This window comes from Tiliqua scincoides, chromosome 1 (genome assembly GCF_035046505.1).
Source record: "Tiliqua scincoides isolate rTilSci1 chromosome 1, rTilSci1.hap2, whole genome shotgun sequence".
NCBI lineage: Eukaryota > Metazoa > Chordata > Lepidosauria > Squamata > Scincidae > Tiliqua > Tiliqua scincoides.
Genome location: NC_089821.1, coordinates 185,252,524 through 185,279,566, shown reverse-complemented (window position 1 = coordinate 185,279,566; position 27,043 = coordinate 185,252,524). Strand labels below are relative to the sequence as shown.

Genomic DNA, 27,043 nt, shown 5'->3' with positions numbered 1-27,043 from the left:
ATAGAGGTAGGAATCACTGGAAGATTTGGGCTGGGAGAAAAATGATGCTGGCAATCGCTTGGTTCAATTTTGCCAGGAAAATCAGTTACACATCATGAATACATGTTCAAACAGCATAGGTGTCATTTATACACATGGACTTCGCCTAATGGACTACTTTGTAACCAAATTGATTATGTTTTTTGCAATCAGCGATGGACCAGCTCAGTTCATGAAGTCAAAACTTATCCAGGTGCAAACTGTGGTTCAGACCATGAACTAACTGCTGGTGGCCAAGATTAAAGTCAAACTCTGTAACATCAAGAGGACACCACCACCAAAAAAGTTCGATGTTTCCAAAATTCCCTTTACATATGCAGTCAAAATTAAAAACAGGTTTGAAGTTCTGGACGCAGTTGAGAAAATGCTTGACGAACGACGGCAATAAATTCAATAAGTTATTAGTGGCACAGCAGATTATTACATGCCATGTAATGAGGTAGAGAAAAAGTGTAGATGGCTCTTAGAGAATACCGTCCAAGTAATCAAGAGGAGAAAGGTAACTAAAGCACTGGGCAACTGTGAAGAAGTGAGAAGATTGAATGCTGATTGTCAAAAGGCAGCAAGGAAAGGTTAGGAAGTCCACTGGGAGAAAGGTTGCAAACAATTACAAGAGGACGGTACAAAAAGATAGATTAGGAATGCATTTGCACAAATTAAAAAGATTCAAACACCGTTTTGGGCTTGCAAAGGAATAAAAGACAAACCACGGAAAGAATTGTCTGACCAACAAGGGGTCAAGAACAGATGACAGGAAAATGTGGAAGAGTTGCATGTCACTAGTAAAGAGGAACATCAAACCGAGGAGGAAAAGGAAATAGAATTAGAACCAGCCATACTTGATGAAGTGCTCGTGTGGGCAATGAATCAAATGCTAAACAACAAAGCGCCAAGGGTTGACAATATCCCGGTAGAACTGCTGAGGCCAGTACCATTAGAGCCTTGTGCCAGAAAATTTGGGAAACCAACACATGGCCATATAACTGGAAATAATCAGTGTTTATCCCACTGCCAGAAAAGGGGGATTCAAAGGATTGCTCTAACTATTGTATGATTGCTCTCATTTATCACGCTAGCAAGATTTTACTGAAAATCATACAACAATGCTTGGCACCAAACATCAAAAGGGAACTGCCAGATGTCCACCTGGTTTCTGTCAGGGTCGTGACACCCGTGATCATGTTGCAAATGTTCGATGGATAATGGAAAAATGTCACAAATATCAAAGGAACATCTACACGTGCTTCATCAATTACAGAAAAGCTTTCAATTGTGTTGACCACGACAAATTATGGAGAGCCCTAGAAGACCTTGTGGTGCTACTACACCTGATGAAATCATCGTATCTTAATCAGGATGCCACTGTACAATACAGAGATATGTTTAAGATTGAGGTGTGCGACAAGGTTGCATTCTGTCACCTTTCTAACTTAACTTGTGTGCTAAAGTGCTAAAGAGAAGCTGGAGTTGGAAGAATCTAATATTGGGGTAAAAATTGGCAGGAGAAACTCAATAATCTTCAATATGTGGATGATACAAGCCTCCTCTCAGAAACTCAAGGTTATGGAACTCAAGGAAGAAAGCGAGAAGCTTGGCCTCTTCTTGAACATCACACAGACCAGACATGACAACTGCAATGAATGGAAATATCAAAATAGTAATTGGTGGAGAGAAGGTTGAACATGTTCATCTTTTTAGGGTCATTGATCAATCAAAACGGCAGCTGTAGCCAAGAAATTAAATGCCAAATTATGCTGGGTTGCGTAGCAATGATGATTATGAATCAAACATGGAAAAGTAAGGATGTCAGTTTAACGACCATCATGTTCCCCATAACTACATATGGCTGTGAAAGTTGGACGATGAAAAAGTTGGACAGAAGGAAAATTGATATTTTTGAGCTATGGTGTTGGAGGAGGCTCTTGTGTATCCCATGGACTGCAAAGATAACAAATAAAGAAGTGCTGCAGCACATAAAACTGGACGTGTCACTGGAAGGCAAAATAATAGACTTAGCTATTTTGGCCATGTCATGTGATCAACATCATTGGAGAAAGAAGTTATGCTCGGAACTGTCAGTGGCAAAAGACAGTGAGGACACCAGAAAACACATTGGGTAATTAAAGCAGACACTGGCCAAAATATAAAGCAATTGAAGGAAGCTGTACAATATTGGAAATCATAGAGAGAGCTGGCTCATAGAATCGCCAAGGGTCGGACATGACTGAATGGATAATTTGATTCGATAAAAAGTCAAAACAGAAAGCCTCACAACTTTCAAAAACAATGCTAAAGAACTTCTGCAGGTTCCCTCAACACCTGGTCTTGCCAACAACTCTCTAATACCCCAATCACTGTCAAATATTCAAACATCACCTATAAGCAGGAAACTGAAAACACTGGAACTCCAAACACAGCGGCTCCAGAAAGAGTCTGATGGCCCAACAATCAGGCTATCTCAGCATAAAGCAAGGATCACAGGTGCTACAGCCACTATCATTCTGTGGCTCACTACCAAGGACATGGGAGCTGGTAAGCCCCATGCCATCAGCAGCAGATCACAGAACCTCCTACTGGAGCAGGTAGGTTGGCAGTCAGGGTGGTTCAGGAGCAGGGAGCAGCCTGGGCCAGTAGCAGGAGGGGGGAGGAAAGTGGTGGCACTGGTCCATTTTGAGTTCCTATCCACTCCTTCTTAGCCTGGACCCACCCCTGATTTAAGCCAGGTAAAGAACTGGCGTAGATCTAAGACAGCAGTCTCCAAACTGGAGACCTCTGTGCACTGAAAAGGCCCTCCCCCTAGTAAGCAGCACTTATGTTCCACCACACTGCTGCTTACCTTTCCACCCGATTTGGACACAGAGATGCTCTGGGCAGTCGAATCTGTTGCCCATCACCCCAGTAGGCTTTGCACCAGGATGGCTAGGCAGACACAACTGTCCACAGAGTCCCTATATCCAGATCAGGTGGAAAGATAAGCAGCAGTGCAGCAGAATGGTAAGTCCTGCTCATGGAGATGAGGGCTTTTGCCAAACCCTGAATCTGGCCTGCAGGCCATAGTTTGGAGAAGTTTAGAAAATTGGAGTTTGGAGAATTTGGTCTCTTCCAAGAGACCAGGAGGCCTAGAGAGGTAAGTAGAAAACTCTTTCACTTACCTCTTCTGGGTTGTCTGGTCCCTCCTCCCCAGCCCACAGCATGCAGTGCATGCTCAGTCGGTGGAGCTGCATGGTCTGGGCTGGTAGGGGACAGGATTGAGCTCAGTCTGCAGCACATAGGACAGGTTTACAGTGCAGGCCTATGCATGTCTATGCAGAAAAAGCCCCATCATGTTCAAAGAGGCTTACACCCAGGAAAGCATGTATAGAATTGCAGCCTTAAAGTGGCAACATTCATGCCAATGTGTTCAGGAATACATGATGAAATCTTCACCTGTTACATACTTCATACTTCCCTTCCGGTATTCTTACCTTGTCCAAGAGACTATAACTTCCCCTTTCTTCTTAATGATATTTTTGGCATATAAACTGGATGGCGACAGAGAGGATGTGGGTGGTAAAGCATCTTTGTCCCGAACTGATGGAGTCGTTTTACTTAATATGTTCACAGTCTCTTTAGACTTCTTGCTGCTTCTCACAGACTTTTTACAAGCCGTTTCACAACTCTCCTTTCTTTGTCTTTTGGTGCAGGATATTTCTTCAGTCTCCTTTTTTCTTTTTTTGCTTTCTTTATCAAGGCTTGGTTGACCTCCTGGACCATCAATATTTAAATTAATTTTAGTTTCAAAATTCTCACCTGCTGCAAGTTTGTCGGGCAGCGGCTCTGTCAAATTTATTATGGCGTTATTAACTCTGTGCTCCAAAGGATCATCTGTGACACAATGGTCCGCTGTCTTACATTCCTCATTAGCTTTATTTAAGCTCCTCGTTCCTTCACTTAGGGCAGGCTCTACTGTAAGATCCCATGAATCAACCTCATTTTCCATGGGAGGTTCATCAGTCAAGTCTATACATATACTGAAATGGGCCTTGGAGGAAAACTCATCTTCAAGTGGAACCACTGCAGAACTAATTGGAGAATGTTCAACAATAGCACAGGATGCAACTTTACAACTTCTCATTGTGTCTATCTGGGGGAGTTCAAAAACCTCAGGGATATTTTCATTCTGGCTTGTTTTATTTGGGGATCTTTTCAAAGACTCTAAAGGTTTCTCCAGTTCTTTTGGTGTATCCAGCAAGTCAGAGGTATCTTCTGAGTCAGCAACACTATGCTTGCCGCTATGTAACGTTTGATGGGTTGCAAGCAAGCCGGGGCCTTGGTTTTGACTGGTATTTCTGGATGGCTCTTGAAGGGGCACAGACATATTACTGAGTTGTTGTTCTTGCTTGCTATTACTAAACAGGCACTCAACAGATTCAAGCACCTTATCAGGAGCATCAGAATTGGCATCCTGTTGGGGTTCAGATTGTTTGGTTTCATCTTTCTCAAGACATGCAAGCGGTTCCTTCACAGACTCAAGCAAATCAGAAGCTTGCTGATTTACAATATTATCAGACATCTGACTTTCAGAGTCAGTTATCTTTCTCTTTTCCTTAGACACTGCTGCTTTTTCCAGTGGTATGCTTTTGGAATTCAAAATGTCCAGGTTTTCTTGTGACAGAATTTCGCTGTCTCCTCTCTCAGTAAAAGAGGTTAGTGGTTCATTTGCTACAGACACCTGATCAAGGCCTGGTGAAGTAGATGGTGCAGCACGCCTTATCTTAACAATGAAGTGATCATTGGATTTCTCCATTATTACAGCCTGCATTGGCAAACTTGGGCAATACTGAAATCCAGGAGCAGCAGGCATACTTGCCCATGATGATGAACAGCTTGATTTACTGCTTGAATTATCAGATTCCAAAGCCAAGTGGATGTCCTGTTCAGAAGCATCCTCCTCTTCAAGATGGGCATCTTCACTGAAGTGCGCGCTTAGAACATTCTCAGGAACGGAACCAAAAACATCAGGTTTCAAGAAGCTGAGATGACTATCTGATTTCAAGGGAGAGGGGATAGTCAAGGATACTGCTAGGTCTTCCAGAAGAACTGAAGAGACAAGGGACTTTGGTCTCCCAGAAATGCACCCTTCGCCTTTCTTCAAAGCAGGACTAGTAGGAATGTCAAACATGCAGCTTTCATCAAGAATATCTGGGTCAATGGGCATCTGAAGCCTAGCTAAAAAAGAGGGTTCTCTTTCAGGTGAAACTACAGGCCATTTAATGTCATCCAGTACTCTTGACTCTGTTCGGGTCTCTTTTGGAATGGATTCTTCTGCTTCGTATGCAGGATCATCCCCACACGTCTGACTGACTGGCATGTGTTTTATTGGTGTCTTGAACTCCCACTGATTTTCATCCATGTAGTCAACATTCTTTTCTGAAAGATCAGAACCCTGTAACAAACTCTTGAACATTTCACCCATCTGAGCATCATTCACCAGGTTGAATGTTAGGCCAGACATCTGCTGTTCTGTGAGAGGTCCACAACTAAGATCAGACTTCTGACTGTCTCCAACCACCTGCAATCCTTCTTTTTCATATTTTCCAGCTTTCAGAGCAGACTCCATATCCTGTATGGACTTTCCCTTGGAAAGCTCAACACCAGCCTGAGAATGTTTTGTGTTAACACTGTAAGAACTTGTTTGTTTTGTAGTCATATTTTTTGCTGTATCCATTTTATTTATGTCACTGTGACCCTTCCTAGACAATTGATTGCCTACCACTGGCTTTGGAAGAGCACACTCTTCTAGCTTTTGAGTTCTGGCGTTTAACGTTTGTTTCTTTGATTTCTGTCTATCAGTTTTGTGACTTACAAGGCATTTGGGACTTTTTGCTGTTTGTTTATCATCTGCAGTTCCATCCCTCTCATTTCCAATACTTTTACAGAGCTTCAGGAGGATTTTTTTTATTTTGTCAAACAAGTTGTCAAGCTGCTCATCCACAAGTTTCCACAACCTTTTCTTCATTTCCAGTTGCTGCTGTTCAAAGAGATGCTCTACTGCACTGTTCTTTTTTATCAGCTTCAGTTTAGATTCTATTACTTCACAGAGATTCAGCTTTAAGGCGTTGCTTGTTTTAGATACTTTAGAGAAGTCAAGATATTTTACCAGAGATGTAAAATTCAGAATTGCTGAATCTATTATCCTATGAAACTGCTGAATTGGAAACTGTATCTTAAGCTTCATGTAATTTTTCCTTAATTGCTTTCTTATAGCTCTCAGCATCTGCATAACCTCATGTAAAGTAGAGGGTTCAGCAGTAATGTGAACTATTTTTTCAAGACTGTTAATGTTCACAGTGTTATTTTTCTTTACTTCCTTGGAGGATATTATGGTTTCAGTTTTGAATTTTTCTTTAGTCTTCTTTTTTTTTGAAGGTAATTTTCCAGTGTCTTCACTAGAAGGTGTAGTCTTGGCATTTGGATTGTGTGGACTATTAGCTAAATTAGATCTATCAGGAGATGTTTTACCTCTTGACCTTTTACCATTCTCAGAGTGTCTTTCTATTGTGGGCTTATCCTCATCGCTTACAATTTCGCCTTCTTCTAGTTCATCTGAAGACAGATTCAGCTGAGACTCCATCTCTGAGATCTGGTGATCTGTGCGAAGTGGCTTTTGATTTTCTTTGTTGAGGTCACTTGACAGGTTTTTTGTAGGACAAACAACTGTACCTTCAGGAACTAAATTTAAGAGAAACAAGACAGATCGTTAACTAGCCAAATCACTCAAAGGCAGCAATACTCAAAACAAATTCCAACAGCAGAGTAACTCAGTGGCTGATCTGATTTAGAACAGTGCACTCAACTGTTTAGAACTTTCTGTTTAGAACTCCCTGTCTCTATATACTGCATTTAGCAGAGGAGAAGTACATCAAGAGCCAATGTGGTACAATGGATAGAGTGCTAGTCTAGGTATGGGAATACCCAGATTGAAATCCCTGCTCAGCCATTAAGCTAACTGGGCAACCCTGTCACTCTCTCTCAGCACAGGGGGGCTGATGTATATGGTCTTACCCTGATTTCTTCACATCTCTTTGAGTTCCCTGAAGGATGGATTAAATGAAATAAATACAACCTTCAAAATGGAACCCACTTTGATACAGAGAACTCCACAGCAACTTAACTACCTTAGAATGGCAGTACAAGCTATCACATCAACTTACTAACTAGTGAATCAGTTAATTTTAATAAGATTGCTCTGAAGTTGACATTTTAATGTTTCTTGCCTTAGAAGTTACTGGTTAGTGAGTTGTGCAAAGGGCTTTGACAAACACTGGGTTGCTGTTATGTGCATAAAAATATGATAAGTAGCACTTCAGCTGTGAACTATAAAAATTTCTTCTACTTGTTATCTTTGAAGTCATAAGATCAGACCAAGTGGTAAGAAGGTTAAATGTCACACATGTAGTCCTAGATTTTAAATGGGGCAAATGGGAATAAATTGTGGACTGCAGCTGTGCAATGCCCCCACCACTGTGTTCATTTAGAAGTCAGCCCTGTTTAAGCTTGGAACTTATTAGAGAGTAGGGCCCAAATCCTAACCAACTTTCCAGCACTGGCATAGCTGTGCTAATGGGATGTGTGCTGCATCCTACAGTTGGCTGGCACTCACAGAGGCCTCCTCAAAGTAAGGGAAAGTTTGTTCCCTTACCTCAGAGCTGCGTTGCCCTTATGTCAGTGCTGGGAAGTGGGTTAGGATTGCACCCTAGGGCAGCAATCCTACACACCGTTCCTTGGGAGTAAGTCAGGCAGCTCAATGGGGCTTACTTCTGAGCAGATATGCATAGGATTGTGCTGTAAGTGTGCTTAGGTATTGCAGTCTTCAGCTCCTATACACCCAGATTCTAATAACAATCGAAGGAAGTTCCACAGAAAATGCTAGTAGGTAATTTGGTGTGGAAAACTTGGGTTCAAACCTTTGCTTAACCAAGGGGCTTGCTAGGTAGTCATGAACAATCATTCTCTCAGGTCCAGTTCTATCCAACTTTCTAGTGCCAATGCAGCCACAATGCAGCTCCAAAGTAGGGGAATAAACATTTCCTTACCTTGCGAAGGCCTCCTGGATTACCTCTCCCCCACTGCAGGATTCAGCGCATACTCTGTTGGCACGGCTGCATTGGTGCTGGAAAGTTGGATAGGGTTGGGCTTTAGTTTAACTACCTCATTTCTTGTATGGCTACTCTAAAGTTCAAGTGTTTTCATTAGTGATTTTTTTTAATTAGTATAGTTTAAATGTGGTGATTATTGGAAATGCAATATAATGTTCAAGCTGTTTAAGCTGGTTCTTTCAAGTCTTAAAAATACTAATTAGGTAAGCTATACAAACTTCTTTGGCCACTGCCAAGGAAGTCTCCAGGGACAGGTTCTGCCTGCCCCTAGAGGCTTTCTTTGTGTGCTCGGAGCTGAGCTGGCCACTTCCAAAGATGCAGCCACACCACACCAAGGAAAACTCCAGGTGCATGTTTTGCCTGCCCCTGGAGCCTTCCTCAGCATGGCCGATTGGCCGCAATTACTTCAGGTGCGATTGCCATGCCTGAAGCAATTGTGGCCAATTGGCCATGCTGAGGAAGGCTATAGGGTAGGCCACCCCTGGATCTTTTCTTGACACGGTCACTGGGAGAGAGGCTGGCCTCGCTTGCGGTGAGACTCGCTGCATCTCCCTGTGGGGGAGCTTCCTGCAGTGTTGCCACTCTCCTTAGGGAGACTAAATCTGCCGCTCAGTACCATCTGGCACTGTAGCTGCATAGAAACAAAACCTGCCTTTCCTCCACTACTGCCAGAAAACATACTGTAGGTCAAGTACAGAAAACATACTGTAGGCTGAATCTATCAGCCTTGAGTCCTGCTAATTGGCTTTAAATTAAAACAAACCACTTGCAGATACCTAAACCCAGATCAAGACAATGGTGGCGGGGGGGGGGGATTTAATCCTTTTCTGCTATCATGGTAGCAGTCCAGACTGTTAGATCCTGAGTTGATTTTTTCCTTTTTAAAATAGCTGCAAAGGGCTCTCAATACATTTAAAGTTGCATCTAGTTTGACCCAAAGATTGCAGATGCTATTTATTATACTTTATGATGGATATTTCATCAAGAGGGTACTTGCTGAAAGAGAAGCATTCCTTTCCCCCACACTCACCCTCAGATCCCATTATGAACAGCAGCATTTCCTGGTTGTTCTTTCACCCCAGAATTTAAAGGGATGCCACTGCCATCCCTTTAAATGCCGCCCCCCCACTTAATTCAGAAGTAATTGCAGTGATGTGATGATGTTACCGCAAGTACTTCTGACATGCTCTGAGTGGTTGTGCACTGCCTGGAGAGGTCACTCACTTTTTTCTGCTTTTCAAAGCAAAAAAACATGGGTGGCTGGCCCAAGCAACACACAACTATTCTGAGTGGTTGCGAGGGGTAGCCAGTGGATGGCGGTGGCACCACCCAGGTACGCTGCCTGGGAACACTTGCTCCCCAACCTCCCCCATGTATGCAAGTGATTATAAACAAGCTTCCCCATTTTACAAACACTTAAGTAAAACACTAGCAGAAATAAAATAATATACCTATGTTGTAATTTTTCATGGATCCTTTGTAAAGACATTCCATTCTGAGTGCTTTAGCCAAGGGACGAATTGGACTATTAATTGGGCTGATTACTTTTGGGATATACCTCATATGATTAAGATCAATGCTCAGTATAGAGTTGTCATCATCAGCAGAAATTGGTTGTGCATCTTGTACTTGAACTGTAGGGCTTAATACTTTACATGTTTTTAAAAGGTCTCCATCAGGAAAGCTTGGTTTGCAGAGAGAAGACTTTTGGTTGGCAGGTGGTACATCCTCACTCAGTTTGCTTTCTTCCACAGTATTCTTGAAAGGCACAGGTTTGGGAAGTGTGTTTTCTTTTTCAGGTGTCTTGAAGATTTTTTCGCTTGCAAAGTTGCTGGTCTCTTCCATCTCCACCAATGAGTCTGAATCTGTCCCATTAATCTCATCTATTACACTAAAGGAATCAAAATCCAAAGAACTTACAGTTTCCAAGTCATTGAAAACATTATCTGGAAGAGTGCCTTGATCCAAAGGGCTTCCTGGGCTAGAAGCCATAAGGGTTTCATCAGCTTCTTCCACCTCAGTTCCAGGCTTTGGCAGGACCTTTACATTATCAACCAGTTCACACTCTTCTGTCTTCTGCAGGTCTGATGTTGTCTTAGATGACTCTGGGTCAAGGGTTTCTGCCACATCTTCACTTCTCACCTTCACACTGGGCTCAGAAATCATGATTTTCTCCAGAATGGTTTGAACAGAATTGTTGGGGATACAATCTGATGTTTTTTCTTGCTTATTAGTGGTAATAGGTTCAGCCGGTACTATTATGTTCTTCTGACCTAGAATCTCTCTGTCACAATTATTGATAGATTTTGATACTGTTTTGAATTCCTCACCTTGTTTTTTAGCAGGAGAAAGTGTTAAATTTAGAGTCTGCATAAAGCTAAGTTTTAGATCTTTGCTTTTGGACTGCTCTTCATTCTTTCTAGGATTTGTAGATATCTGCGGCTCCAAGTCATCTACTGTCTTGGCAAGTTCTTCTGCTGGAAAAGATTTATTTCCTTCTTTTCTTGCATTGCATTTTTTAATAGCTTCCTTTGCTATTTTCTGTGATACAACTTTTGAATCTGTTCTTTCATTTTGTAAATTCCAATCCTCTCTAAGGCTCTCTCTCTCATTTTTCCTTTTCTCTTCAGTTCGATGTCTCTCCGATTTTGAATGTACACTCTCAAATTCATGTTTACTGCTGTTCTCCTTGGAATGTCCACGTTTGCGGTCTCTATTAGACATTGAAGGCGGCAGCGGAGACAACTTCCGCCCTCGGAACCCATGCTCACTTTCGTCTCTGCTCCGTCTACAGTTGCTGTCTTTCCTCTTTCTGTCTTCCATGTAGCTTTTACTTAATTTTTGTGGACTTTTTGCATTTATATTCCTTTCTGGGAGATTACTTTCCTTACCAGGTCTTCTTTGTGGCTCCTGATGCCTTTGAGATAGTCTTTGTCCACCACTATTGTCATCTTTATTTCGTCTTTTGAGGTCCTTTTGATTTGTGTTTTGTGACTTTTCATCCCTATCACTACTAGAGTATTCTGTTTTTGATACTAATTTATCCTTCAGCATCAGCTGTTTTGGGAACTTCTCAGTTTTGGGGCAGTTTCTGATCTTTAAGTCTTTACTGTCTTTCCAGAGTCCATTTCTGATTGTTTTTTCGGGGTTAACATGCAACTTTTCATGAACATCCAACATTTTGTCTGTAGTGCTGCCTCCATTTTGCTGAGCTTTGGTTTTGTACCTGCAGTCATTACTTTTGATTTCTCTTTTCCCCTTTTCTTTGTCAGCAGAGCTGTCAACATTTGTCAGCCTTGAATGAACGCCATCACTGTGCAGCTCTTCAGGATGAGGTCTTTGAATATCCATGCCATTTCTTTTTTCTGAGTAAGATTTTTTATTTTCTGTATCCCCAGGTGGATGACTGTGAGACATGTCTTTGGACTGAGCTTGTTTAGTTCTATGACCCATTTTTGGATTGTTCTCTGTAAGTGAATCTCTGAATGCATTCGTTTTTGCTTTAGATCCTTCAGAGTTCCTTCCACTGTTAGCTGATGCCTGGAAGTACGTTCGAGTGTACACATTCTGATGAACTGGAACCTCTGAAAATCTGTTTATAAAGAGGTTGCTTTAATACACTATATTTTTAAAAGCTACCTAACATTTAAACCAAGTTCTACTAAAAATTGCCAGTGTTTAACTGCAACAATGGGACAAAGTCAGGATAAGGTTTGAAAGTGTTATATATGTACAATATTCATATATGTTTTTATTGTGAAGGAAGCAGAGCTCCAAACAACGGTCTCTTAACCCAGACATCATGATAGGAACCATCATGAGATGGTGAGAAAACCAAATTACAATATAAACAAATGGTGACCAAGAGACTTTCAAGATCTTTGTAGAGGTTTGAGATGAGAGAGAATCTACTACGGTCTTGAGTCTGACTCACATATTACCTTTATGGCATGATTAGGACAGCAGTAACCTCAATACAAATGTAATGTATAACTTGGGTCCCAGATTGTGATCCTAGGAAGTTTAGTGGGATTTGTGTGGCATCAAGACTCAGGAATTCTAAAAGTACAAAGGGCTGGTCTAACTGACTAATGATACCATACCAATCTATTTCTCCATTAGGTCCAAAAATACTCTAAACTGGTGTTTCCTTTATATAATCGTTTGACAACTTCACTTCTGATGTAGTACTGAACCCATTCGACCAATGACTGAAGCACTTTCAAATCCTGTTGAAAGTTGCATGAATTGACACTTCATTCCTTACTCGTTCTTAGAAAGAAAGAAAGAAAAAACCTTTTGTCATCATGCCCTGAATGAGGATTTACTCAGGCTGTGGAAGTGTAATTGTAGTCATTTTAAGTATAGTCTTTACTACAAAACTTAGTCCTGGGAATGCCATCCCAATTTCTTTCTCCAATTAATTTTGCATTTTGATCAGGAAAGCAGTAACATGGCCCTAGTACAGAATTATTATTTGGGCCTGGTACTTCTACCAACAATTATTCTGTGGAGGATACTAATCCCCCTCCATTTTATGGTTTGTTTTCTTTCGGCATTCTATCCAGTAACCTAATATTAGCTTCACAGACACCCAACTATATTTCTGAATGTCACTGGTACCGACATGCATCATAATCGCTGCCTCCTCACTAACACTGTCTTAACAACCCATATAGAGGATGCTTGATGCTTGCAACCTTTAGGCAGTAAGTTACCACGTGGTGCACACATCCATCACAAACCCCTTGATATTCCTAATTATCAATTCATCTACTAGTAGAAGTCTGTCCCCTCAGAACGACTAGACTCAACCATCCCAAACCTCCTAAGGTAGACTCTCACAAAAAAATCCTCATGAATGACTCGGTATGACTGGTGCTCCCCTTAGGGCAGCTCCTCAACACCCCCAAAAAACCTGCTCCTGAGGATTAGGGAACACTCAGAAATGTTGTGGGTTGTGACACTGGGGGAAGGAACCCCCCCCTCTCCAAACCACACAATGATCAGAGTGGAACACATGCACCCTAGCATTGGTGCTACTTAGAATACAAACCTTAAAATTTGCATTAGTTAAGTAGCCAAACATTTATTTAAGTATGCTGACCCTCTGCTTCCAGTTACAGTGTGCTTAAAAAGAAAGTGAACAATAAATGACACTTTGGCAAAAAACAAATTAATACCTTCGCTGCAGTTTACTAATTTCTTCATCCTTGCGATTAATTTCCACTCTAGCTGTTTTGATAAGAGCTGAAATATTCTTCTTAAGAGATTGGTTTTCTTTTTGCAGAGTGGAATTCTACTTTAAAAAGAACACAACACACACAATACTTATATATTATAAACATATGTCTGTACGCACAGATGAAGACAAAGCTGAAAATATTTATAACTAGCTAAGAAAGCACACACACACACACACACACACACACACACACACTTAAATTAATTACTAATTGTGCTGCAACTGGCTTGATAGTGAGTACAATATTTATAGGACTCACTTTCCTAATCAGCATGCAAACTATTGCGGTTGTGCAATGCAGTCCTATGCCTACTTGCTCAGATGCAATCCCATTGTGCTCAATGGAATTTACTCTCAGTTAAGTGCCATAGGTAGAAGTGGGCTTTTTTGGTGATAACGAAACAAAAACACACACCACTTTCTGCACTTCTTACTTTTTTAAAAACAAAAACACAAAAAAAACCTGAAATCTGCAAAATTTGCAAAAAAGTAAAACCATTCTCTAACACCTCTGTGTATTCTCTAACACCCCCTACATGCATTTGGCTGCATTTGCTGACACTATACCACTTACATCACCTACCCGAATCGGCCTTTTCAGCCACACTAGACGCTGTTCCAGAATCACCATTCAGAGCGCGATAACATAGTCTTTCGAGACTGAAGGTTGCCAACACACTAGTACAAGGGGCCCCCATATCCACGGATCCTGTATCTGTTGTTTCAGTTAATGGTGGATTGGGTCTGTGACACCCCTGTGCATATGCCCCCTCTGGAAGTGAGAGGAGCTCCACTCTCCTTGCCTCCAATGGGTCTTCTGAGCCCGGCAGAAGCCATGCATGCTCGCTTGTGGACTCTGCCGGGCTCAGAATGACTGTTGGTATTGAAAAAATGACTTTAAATGCCTTATAGGACATAGGGAGGACTGGGGAAGCCCTGGAAGCATTAAATCCTTATACAGCACCAGAAATGACATTTTTTTTCAATACCTACTGTCATTCTGAGCCTGGCAGAGGCCATGGGCAGACGCACATGGCCTCTGCTAGGCTCAGAAAACCTAGTATAGATCTCCTCACCTCTGGAGGGTGGGGGGCATCCCCCAGGGTGGCGCTTTCTTAACTGGTTATACATATGTAAGCGGATTCACATATCTGTGGGGGATTCCGAAATGCAACCCCCACAGATACAGGGGTATGCCTGTACACTTTTAAAGCAATTATAATTTATAATTTATAAAAATGTGCCCTTGGAACAAAAACACATAACACCACTTTTTGCACTTCTATCTTTGGAAAACATTGAAAGCCACAAAAAAAAACTGTTTTCATCCACCTCTAGTCATAGGATTGTAGCCTTAGAATTTACATATGGGGCAAAGACATCTTGTGAAAGTATGGCATCAGAGGTCGGCCAAGTCAGGAACTGGCCAAGGGCCCACACACTCAGAGGACTCACCTAGCAGGCTGACCCCTGATCCCACAGTACTAGTGGCACTGCTAGCATCCAATGTACCATTGGGGTGGATACAGGTGCCATAGAGAACCCAATGCAGGTCTTTCCCCAGCAGCCCCTGCAACCTGATGCCAACATTGATTTTGTGATACACTGAGAACACTCTTAAATAATCAGCTTCAGAAATGCAGCTGCCTTCATTTAATCAATTCCCAAATCCCAATTTCCTTTTTTTCTTCACAATGTATATAGAAATGACAGCAGCTTGTTTAACAGGATTACAATACAAAACTTTCTTTATTTACTCAGAAGTAAATCCCCCAATGTTCAATAGGATTAACTGTAAATGTATTACAGGCTCAGTATCCTTTATTCAAAATGCTTGAGATTAGAAGTGTTTTGGATTTTTCTGGATTTTGGAAGCTTATGTGGTGGTGAAAGCAGCTGGTGACAGCTCCTTGGGGGAAGGGGACATTCATCCCCCTCTCCCAGGTAAGTGAAATGACCCCACAAAGGGGCTTCTTGCCTCTGTGTCGGCCATTTTTTTATGACACCACAGTTCAGACTAAATCTGTGCTGTAAGCTGACACAAAAAGCACTGGAGGAACAATTAAAGCAGCACTCTCCAAATGCTTTACTTAGTTCCTTCTTCATGAACAAGAGACATCAAAAACCACTTATGGTGGTAATCTTTGTGTTGCACTGGCCAGCCACGCTAATGGAAAACAACTTAAGAACATAAGAACATAAGAACAGCTCCAATGGATCAGGCCATAGGCCCATCTAGTCCAGCTTCCTGTATCTCACAGCGGCCCACCAAATGCCCCAGGGAGCACACCAGATAACAAGAGACCTCATCCTGGTGCCCTCCCCTACATCTGGCATTCTGACTTAACCCATTTCTAAAATCAGGAGGTTGCGCATACACATCATGGCTTGTACCCCATAATGGATTTTTCCTCCAGAAACTCGTCCAATCCCCTTTTAAAGGCGTCTAGGCTAGACGCCAGCACCACATCCTGTGGCAAGGAGTTCCACAGACCGACCACACGCTGAGTAAAGAAATATTTTCTTTTGTCTGTCCTAACCCGCCCAACACTCAATTTTAGTGGATGTCCCCTGGTTCTGGTATTATGTGAGAGTGTAAAGAGCATCTCCCTATCCACTCTGTCCATTCCCTGCATAATTTTGTATGTCTCAATCAAAAACTGAGTAATGCAGATGGAAAGATATCTATGAAAAGCACCATAAAGCTTTCAATATCAGGAAGTACCAGAGATAAATTACCACTTAGCACTACAGTACCTGTTCTTGTATTTCCTGAAGCTTCTTCATCAACTCTTGAAGTTGTTGCTGATGTCTCTCATTTTCAGCCTGCAACTGTTGAGACAGGAATATCAATGCTTGCATTAAAAGACAATATTAACAAGTATATAAATACTTGAAGGACAACCACAATTTTGTTACAGAAATTTTTCCTTCATTATGTAAAAATAATAACCTCCTTGCAAAATAGAAAAAAAAATCAATCATCCCTTAAAAACAGAAAACATACCTAGAGACAAAAAAAAATATTAAATACACAAGATATGTGGTGCAATAGAAGTGATCAGATATGTATGCAAATTCTCTGACCAAAATGGCCTTCCCAGTTTATTTTAATAGAGAAAACTGACTTATATGTGCATAAGTCTAGATTGACATGATAGTGTCGAAGACTTTCACGGAAGTAATTTACTGTGTTGCATTAAAGTTACATGGACAAAGATACCATATGAGAAAAAAGCAAGCCAAAATGTAGGACAAATAAATTTAGCTATCCAAACAGATAGTAAAGTTGATCACAATCTTAATTTTTGATTATGTTAAACTTCTCATTAAAAAATTCTCAGCAAACCCCTTTCTACCTTGCAATTCTAAAAATGACACAAAAACTATGAATACAAGCCAAAGCCACCTTTCCCATCCCCTCTTCCCTACCAAAGCCCCAACTCCCCCCTTCCCAATAACTGTTGTGAGAGTTGGGAACACTTTGCTATGAGATGTGACAGGGAGGGGAACCACTAGTGTGTGTACAGGCACATTCTAAATCAGCTACTCTCCTGACATTATACAGTGTAAAAATGTTGATAGAGACTTCGTAACAGAAATATTATAGATTGCTGTTATAACCTTTATTTGCATATACATACATCAAAACAATATACGAATAAAATTCAAAATTTATATAAGATCAGAAGATGTCCATAATCCATAAATGCATGTCGCACACAGGAAAAATCCAATAGTCAATAGTGCCCCCATTAGCTGATCTCATACAGGGCTAAGCTTCCAGTCTCATTTCCCGTGTACTTATGACTGTGGTGACAAAACAAGACATGTTGATAAGAGTGCATGCTGAGATGTGTCCCTTACTCCATTTTATGCCTTGAGCCAGGTCTTATCAGGTTGAACACAAAGGCATGGTTAAGATTTGCAAAGTTTTGGCTTGGTATCCTTTTCAATGTGGTCAATGACAGTCTGATGTTCCAATTGTTATCAGACTTGGTCCTGCCTTGTGGGATCACCATTTTATACACCGTTAAAATCAATTGGTCTCGATATTGAGTGTCTGGGCATGTTGTGTCAAACAGCAGCATACAGAGTTGTCAGGGAGAGAATCATGGACATTGAATGTCAAGAGCTAATGAGTTTGGCAAACACCTCCTGCTCCCCATTGCACTTTCGTGTACCAGTCCGGATAGGCAGGATGCCATTTTATTTATCCCAGCTGTATAATCCGCAGTTAAGAAGAGCCTTCATGTTGGCAAGATGTAATGTCCTTCCTTCAGCCCTTCTATGGGGCCGGTTTAAAGGGATATCTCTTTCCACAAGGCTCTGCCTTTGTGATCTGAACCACATGGAGTCAGTTGAACATATCCTTTTGTTCTGTCCCTTGCATAAGACCCAGCATCAGAAACATCTTATGCCCATCCTAGCGCGCTACCGGGGATGGGCAGAGGCAGATGTGCTACAAGCACTTTTGTCAGTAGAGAAGGGAGAAACTCTTATAATTAGATTAAATAGACAAATATTTAATTTAGGCAAAAATAACCTAAATTTTTTAGTTATTAGAAGTGCAATGCAGTGGTTCTCAAACTCTATGGGAGATTTATTCCCTCAGTAAGTCTTTGTGGGGGAGGGGCTAAGGCAGCGACACAACCCCCAGAATCACGTCCGTATGGGGGGAGGCGAATTGGGGTACTTTGGAGTTACATTATGTAGCCAGGGCTGCAGCAGGCTCAGAACATTCAGAAACAGCAGGAGCAAGGCACCTCCTGCAAAACGGAAGTGCTTTGCACGCACTCTTTCCAAACATTCCAAGCTTTGGGATGCGCTGTGGAGGGCTCCCCGGACCTCCTACAGCCTGCTGCAGCCCTGCCTACATAATGTAAGTTCAAAGCACCCCCCATATGGATGCGATCCTGGGGGTCGCTTCCCTGCCTTTCCCTTTCACCTGCCCCTTAAAGGGACAGTGGAAGCTTTACACAAACTGGCAGGTCACGACCCACCAATTTGAGAACCACTGGTGTAATGAATTATGAAAAAGTCAAAATACCGAATTTTCCAGCTTCACATGAATTAACTTGACATTTTAAAAAATTGCATTTCAGAACTCCCTAGAAGTGTACTTCAGAACTGTCAGCACATGTTAATGATTTGAGACCATTATCACCTGTTGCATGAATAGTAAAACATTGGGCATAGGAATAAGACAATAATGTCAACATTTATCTCGCCTGCAAAACTAGAATTATAATTAATTCAAACACAACCATATGGCTGCAGCCTAAAAAAACAAAACTGATTAGGCTTTTCAAAAGAAAAGTGGACTTTTTAGAAAAGCTGAGCTCTTAAAAATATCCATCTTAAAGTAACAGTACAAGATGTACTTTACTAAACTGTTAAAAGTGCTAAATCTAAGAATTTTTAATACACCACTAATTGTTAATACATTCCAACAAAAATATTTTCAAACTGCAATACGCACATCATTGTATGAAGCTTCCTTTGCTGTTCCTTCTTCTATCAGGATCTCATCAAATAAGTTCAAATTACTTCTGGCTGGAGTCACCTTTGTAGCAGTATTCACTGGCAGAGAGGGGGGAAAAAGAAGACGCTTTAATTTGGACAATTTCCCCTTTCCATTATACACATATGGAACAGGATCCAAATAATTTCTTTAGATAGACTCACAGACTTCAATAAGCCCAATAATTTTCTTTTTTTTTAATTTCACAATGATGGTCCTCTAACACCATAAGGCAAACTGTTCCTCAATTTCAAAGAATTTTGCTGTGTGGGGGTGGAAAGCTATTGTTCAAACATACACACATTCTCAAAGATCTCCCTTGGGCACATGGAACTGCAGTAGCTGTGCCCTTCTTAGATCCTGGTCAAGGTAACTGCTCCTGTTTTGTACTGGAAAATGAAAAGTTTTTTGCAGTCTAAAGCAGTGTTTCTCAATCAGTGATACTCATACTACTGTTGGTACTTGAGGTGGTGGCTGATGGTACTCACAGGAGCCCCAGACCCTTACCACCTGGCAGAAGCAATGCAATGCAGCAATAGGAGGCTCAGTTCGGTAGGCAGAGCTTCAGCATGTGCTTTTCACATGCTTGAAAAAGCCCTCCTATCTATCCTGAGCCTCTTACTGGAATTTTGACGTGTTGCGTCTGGCCTACCAATCCGGAAGCAACTGGTTATCATCGACAGTTACTTTGGTGGTACTTCCCATAGGTGGATAATACAAAGTGATACAGCACAGGATAAACATTGACAAAACTGGTCTAAAGTAGATTGTTGCAAATAAAGAACATACATTTTATAAAGCAAAGGTGAAAGATGTATATAGCCTGTATGAAGAAACATAGCTTACGCAGCAAAAGATTGCCACAACAGCCCCAAAGAAGAACATATTTATCTTACTGAACCACATTCTATTGGCAAGAGAGAACACAAGCTAAATGGTTTATCAAGCAGACTGGAACACTAGATATATTTTAGATACACAAAGCAAACCTACAAATTTTGAGCAAAAGTTAATATTGGTAGGCTGCAATCCTGTACACACTCACCTGCAAGCAAGTTACATTACACTTAATGGGGCTACCGTCCGAGTAGACATGCTTAGGATTGTGCTGTTAGTTATTTGCAAGGCCAGTGGCAAGCACTGGAGTAGCTGGGGGAGGTCAGGGGGGCAAGTATGTTGGGGCACCACCTGCAGGGGCGCCTCTGCAATCCCCTCTCCCCCGCCGTTCATTTTTTTTTCCTTTATTAGGCCTTAGAAGGCCTTCAGAAGGCCTAAAAATATCACTTCCTATTTTCAGTGAAAACTTGAAGTGATGTTTTTAGGTTTTCCAGAGGCCTCAGAATGCTACTGGGTGCCAGGCATATGCACCAACTGAAGGCACTGATGATTCATGCAAGGATGCCTTCTACAACCTCCTACAACGAGCATGGATGCTACACCTAAGCATCGTCATATAGATTGGTGACTTGAACACACAGGTCATATTGACATCATCATATTGCTTGGTGACTTGAACGCATAGGTCAGTAAACAGCAAGGAGGTTTTGAACAGAGGATAGGACCACACAGAGCAGCTATCCATACTAAAGATAATGGCGAATGTTTGATCTCCTTATGTGCAACAAAAGCACTGCATTGGAAACACTTTCTCCCAACACCGTGACATTCATAAACTAACATGGATATTGCCTAACAGACGAATAAAAAATGAAATTGACTACATCTGCATCTCTCGAAGGTGGTGTTCATCAGTCCTGGACTTTAAGGGCCAGCGAGGTGCGGATATTGGTTCTGACCATCATCTGCTCATGGCCAAATTCCAATTAAACAGCTACCGACATGCTCTCAGTCACCCCAGCTGTTCAACATGAAGAAGCTTAAGGATCGACATGTAATCAGCAACTTTCAACTAGAAATTCGAAATCATTTCAAAACACTTGCCGAGTTAACACTTAGAAGAGTGTTGGAACCAGTTTTGAGAAGCAATTGTAACAAGCGCAGAATCATCAACTGGCCGAAGAAGAGGCATGTACAAAGAATAGCGGATACAGGATCAAATGTGGAATCCCATAGACATACGACAACAGGTGAAGCACATTTGTGATCAAGCGTCCGAAGGTGAAAGAGCTAGATTTTATGAATTTACTGTGACAAGTTGACCGACAAGTCAAGCAAAGCACCCAAAGAGACAAGCACAATTGGATCGATTGAAAAGGCGATGAAGCTCAGAAAGCTACTGATCAGAATGACACCAAGATATTATATCAAATAATTTGAGAACTATCTGAATCCACCAGCAGTCACTGTGGCCCTATTAAAGATCAAAATGGTAAAATGCTCTTAACCAAAGAAGAGCAGAATAACTGTTGGATTAAATATTTTAAAGACACACTAAACCAGCCTATGCCCTGTCAACATTCCCCGATGATCTTCCAGAACCGGACGATGATCTACCAGTAGATATTGGACCCATAACACAAGGTGAGACAGTTGCAGCAATACAAATGCTCAAATCAGGAAAAACTGCAGGCCTGGATGAAATAGCAGCTGAAATTATCAAGTTGGGTGAACCTGAAGTTACAAATCGGCTTATAAACCTCCTCAACCACTGCTGGGCACAGTCCCAAGTCCCAGAAGCATGGCGCCAAGGCATCATTCGACTCCCAAAGAAAGGCAACCTTACAGACTGCAATAACTGGAGAGGTATTAGCTTACTTTCCATGCCGGGCAAGGTACTATGTACAGTCCTATTGAAATGCCTGCAACTGGCTGTAGATGCAAAACTACACGAACAGGCAGGATTTCGAACAGGGAGGTCATGCAATGAACAAATATTTGTTCTCCGGAACATCACTGAGTAAAGCCTAGAGCACCAATAGAAGCTATCAATCAATTTCATTGATTTCACCAAAGCATTTGACAATGTCGACCATGAGACCCTGTTGAAAATCGCCCACAAATAAAGCATCCCAGAGTGCCTTGTTGCCACGTTCTGCAGCTTATATTACAACTTTAGTTGTTCTGTCCGCACTGATGATGGCGTCACTGCTCTTCACCATCAAAACTGGTGTCCAACAATTGTCTCCATTCCGGATTACAATTGACTTCATCCTAAGAAGATCCATCAAAACCCAAATATAAGGGCTTCCATGGAGACAGGAGACAAAAGACTTGCTGATTTAAGTTTTTAGTTACTTTTGACCAACACCAGATCAAGAAGGTTGACAACTTCACATACCTAGGCAGTGTCCTGACTAAAGATGGAGATGCGACACATGACATCCAGTGCTGCATTGGAAAGGCTTCTGCAGACCTTCAACGCCCGAAACCAATATGGCGCACTAGCACAATAATTTTACAAACAAAAATATGACTTCTCCATGCCATAGTTGCCCCAACAGACATATATGCTTGCAAGACACAGAAGATGACAAAGAACATCATCCGACGGATAAATGTCTTCCAACAACGATGTCTTTGTCGAATCCTAGGCATCTCGTATCGAGAACATTCACAAACCAAGAAGTCCATCAACAAACATTCACATCTGCTGTCAGAAACTGTGGCTAAACGATGCTTCCGATTCGTAGGTCATATTTTATGCCAACCACTAACCCAACTCCCAAGGACAGCCATGAACTGGATTCCATATAAGTGGAAGCGAAAAACCAGGATGTCCAAAGATCACATGGAAAAAGACCTTCATTGAAGACCTAACGGCCATCAACCTGTCATGGGATGAAGCCGAGGCTGCTGCAACTGATCGAGTACGATGGAGAGTGCTTACTGCTCAAAGCACCGAATGGCATGGGAGGATCCAAGTCTAAGTAAACTTACCAGAAAGAATTGAAGTGCTATCTAATCCATCATAAATATCCACTGAGCTCTCATCATCATCTCTTCCCCCACATGGAGAATCTGCAGATAAGGGAGGGTGGGGAAATCACAGAACAATGTATAAAAAGTCATTCAAGTCTACACACATAGTGAACATCAGATTCTAGTTTCTGGAACAGAGAAGAAACAAGTAGCTCTGAAGCAGTCATGCTTTGGCAAAGAATCTTCTACTAACCCATAATGAGAAATTAAAGTGGGTTTTACTTATTTCTGAAAACCTTAAGGATTAGATTGCACTTTAGTTTAAAGTGCAATTCAGTGTTATGTATTGAGAATTAAAATGGGTCACTAGTCAATCTCACACAAACACCCACTGTCAAAAGTATCTAGATTGCATCACACACCCTTGTTAGCAGATTGGATGAGTGATTTTTATTTATAACTGTATTTCACTTCCTAGAATAATGCCAATGGTATGGTGATCGTAGGGGCCATACAACCAAGAACCAAAGCCTTGCAAAGAAATTGTAACATAGCAGACATGATCTGAAGTGCAAGGATTACAAAACTGTTTGAATTAAACAATGTTGTTTAAACAGACTAGCAGGAAACAGTTGGGATCAACTGAGAACCTCTGTCATAGCAGGGAGGGTAGCTGACTGATAGTCAAACCATAAACGTGTAGGTGAATAGGCAGGGTGCCATTGTCAGCTTGACCCAGATGAGCTTTTCCAAAATAGTAAACAACAGCGTTACCACTACACCACCTATTTAATCCTCCTATGCTAACACTAGGTAGAAATGAAAACGTTATAAGCTCTAGGATCATGATGGGGGAAAAAATACATACGATAGAAACAAACTTCATTGCATTGGAAAAGATAAAGCAGACCCACTAGAAGGATGAAGATCATGATTACCTGTCTCTTGTTTTCTCTCCATCACCTAAACTACCATTTTCTCTGACCAGGCAGGTATACACGCTTGTAAGTATGAAGTCTGGTTTTTGTACTCCTCTTCTAAAGATTCTGCTAGTTAGATCTGTGGTCTGATTACCCATAGGACTGTAGAGGTTAATCTTTGGATTTGGGAGGTTAACAATAAAAAATTTTGAACTTTGCAAAAGTAGCGCATTAAAAATTGTATACAATATGACCCATATAATTGCACTAAGATTGGCAAATTGGGGTACTTCAATTGATCCATAAGACCCTTGGATAAGGGCAAATGGTCACTAGGTGAATTCTCCATTAAGGCTTTCCACAGATTCATTCTTTCATCTATCAATTTCTCAAGATTTGTTTGCATATCATGGCTCATTGCTTATTCACATTTTTGCACAGCACAGAGCTTCTTCACTCCTTTAAAAGATGGGCATGACTATCTGCAGCAAAGCATTGATTGATCATGTCACTCCTGGAACAGATCCTCAACTGAGACAGCCACTTTGGCCCATCCAATTTAGCGTAGGGCTACGCATGGTCTATTTCTGCAATTCTTTTCAATAAACATTTTTGTTAAAAAAAAAAATGCAGCTGCTGAGGCTGAAAATTCAAGTGTGAGACTGGCATGGGGGTGGGAGAAAAACAGTAGCTTCTTAACTCTTTTCCCTTATATGGTTTCCTTCCCAGCCCAGTTATCTTTATCTTTTCTCACACAGTTAACTCTGTGTTCCTAGCTATGAGGATAAAAACAATTTTTATAGAAGAATAGCATGAGGAGAAAGCAATAAAAAGCCTTTTCCTCTCACGTTAGTTTTCCCAGTCAAGCCGCAGCAGATACATTTTATAAAACAAGCCAGTAAAAAGAATTGTGGAACTACTGTATATGCAACGCATCCTTTGGTCTCTAACCAACTACATTTGTGCAAGAGCTCATGTGATGAAATTACAAACAAGATACAGCATCCAGCATACCAGAAATCCTAATATTTGGGTTCCAATCATTTACTGGAACCCAAATCAGCCTGATCCTATGAAACCAATAGAGCTAAAGGAGTACCAAAAATAGGTTACACATCATTAAGGGCGCAATCCTAACCCATTTTCCAACACTGACATAACGGCAGTGCAACTTTGAGGTAAGGGAACAAACACTGCCATACGTTGAGGAGGCCTCCATAACTAACCCCAACTGCAGGATACAGCACATGCCCTACTGGCACAGCACAGCCATGCCAGTCCTGGAAAGCTGATTAGGATTGCACCCTAAAGAGCATCTTATGCAGTGCAACTCCGCTCCCAAATGTATAATTTGCCTTTAAGATGTGATATGATGAGGCTGTCAGCAACTCTCCTTTCTCTTCTCCTGCAGGATTGTATGAGGCAAACCAGGTTACCATGCAGCAGAAGCAAATGACAGTTGCTGGCACAATACCTGCATAAGACTTGGAGTTTTACTGTAGGAGGGAGAGAGTACATTTACTGATCCTTTAAGAGCACAATACATTCCTTCTTTTAAAGGTTTTTCTAAAGACTTTTCTACAAAATGGAGCTATCCTATATACATCAAAAAGTTAAAAATAGTCCAGTTTTAAAACAAACACTATCCTTACCACCATGCAGCAGATTAGAATATGTCATTCCATCATTATCATCCATTGCCATTATATTCTCTACCTAGGTGTTCTCCATCTGTATTTGAAAGGAAAAAAAATTTAAGACCATTACTCTAAGCCAGCAGTTCCCAAACTTTTTTGACTGGTGGGTCCCTTGACCTACTGGATCATTGGCCACAGTCCCCATTAGGGCTAAAATCCTATACACTGTGCAGGATGGTAGGTTTTATGTAAGAATTCCCCGGCTCCCTGTCTGGTTTCTGTGGCTCCCCAGGGGGCCATGGCTCACAGTTTGGAAACCACTGCTCTAAGCAACAGTAACAGATTATCATATGAAAAGCTATACATTTCACAGAAAGCTAGATTCCTTCATTCTCTTTTATCATATAGGTTTCACTGGATTGGTAGATGCCGTCAAGGATCTCAAAATGGAAAAAACCTCCAGAGGGATAGCTATGGGCCCAAACCTATCCAACTTCACAGTGCAGTGCAGCCATGCCAATGTGATGTGCGCTACATCCTGTGGTGGGAAGGCAGTCACAGAGACATAAGAACATAAGAACAGCCCCACTGGATCAGGCCATAGGCCCATCTAGTCCAGCTTCCTGTATCTCACAGCGGCCCACCAAATGCCCCAGGGAGCACACCAGAGAACAAGAGACCTCATCCTGGTGCCCTCCCTTGCATCTGACATAACCCATTTCTAAAATCAGGAGGTTGCGCATACACATCATGGCTTGTACCCCGTAATGGATTTTTCCTCCAGAAACTTGTCCAATCCCCTTTTAAAGGCATCTAGGCTAGACGCCAGCACCACATCCTGCGGCAAGGAGTTCCACAGACCGACCACACGCTGAGTAAAGAGACCTCCTCAAGGTATTTGTTCCCTTACCTCGGGGCTGCATTGTGGCTGCACTGGTGTTGGAAAGTTGTATAGGATTGCACGTTGTTGCAAAAAAAAAAAAGCAGCAAACCTTTCAGCACCTTAAACACAAACCGATTTCAGCATCATCTTTCATGGAGGACTGTCCATGATTTCAAATACACGGTGAATGGCAAAATGTATTTTTAAATGAGTAAGACTGCCAATATTTGTTGTTGTATAGTTCTGTGCACTGTGTAATAATTTTCCCCTACGTAAATATTTATCTATATAGTACTAATAAGCTAAGTTTTCTTACCTGGATGAATAGCTACAGAACTCAACAGATCTAGCATTCCCTGAAAATAATAGATGAAATTGCATGCGCTGTCCTGGTTCTAATCTCAGATAGGTGAAACCACTTCCTGGTTACTCCATAGCAAAACACTGAGTATATTCTTGTGTATTGTGTCCTGTGAACAACATTATAGGAATAACCGCCTGCCGACTCATGTTGTTGTGCTAAGCCTCATCTATACACATGGTAGAGTGAGGGGGATTCATTTCTGAGCGCCTATCTAAAACACACATTCATGCGCGTGTACACAGCCCTTACTACAAGTAAAAAGTTATCACATCAGGAAGAAAGGGATTCTGCCCTGATAAATAAACCAGCACTCTCTTCTGTGCTAGTTTATTTATTTATTGGTTCAGTGTATATCCAGCTTTTCTCTCAAATGAACACCCGAAATGACCAAATAAGAAAATACCTTTGTAACCCCATCTAGGTACATTTATTTGGAAGAAACTCCCACTGAGCTCAACGCAGCATCCTTCCCAG

The 27,043-nt window shown here is 41.5% G+C and overlaps 1 protein-coding gene across 1 annotated transcript in view; it reads right to left on the bottom strand.

Moving 5' to 3' along the window:
- CASP8AP2 (caspase 8 associated protein 2) overlaps nt 1-27,043 on the bottom strand; it is a 35,008-nt gene that overhangs the window by 6,729 nt on the left and 1,236 nt on the right. The window contains exons 2-8 of the mRNA XM_066612705.1: nt 25,338-25,416; nt 22,784-22,864; nt 18,905-19,005; nt 16,180-16,254; nt 13,361-13,476; nt 9,629-11,769; nt 3,504-6,750 (exon numbers count right to left, since the gene is read on the bottom strand). Of these exons, the coding sequence (XP_066468802.1) occupies nt 3,504-6,750; nt 9,629-11,769; nt 13,361-13,476; nt 16,180-16,254; nt 18,905-19,005; nt 22,784-22,864; nt 25,338-25,389 (5,813 nt within the window). The 5' untranslated portion in view covers nt 25,390-25,416. The remainder of the gene's footprint in view (nt 1-3,503; nt 6,751-9,628; nt 11,770-13,360; nt 13,477-16,179; nt 16,255-18,904; nt 19,006-22,783; nt 22,865-25,337; nt 25,417-27,043) is intronic.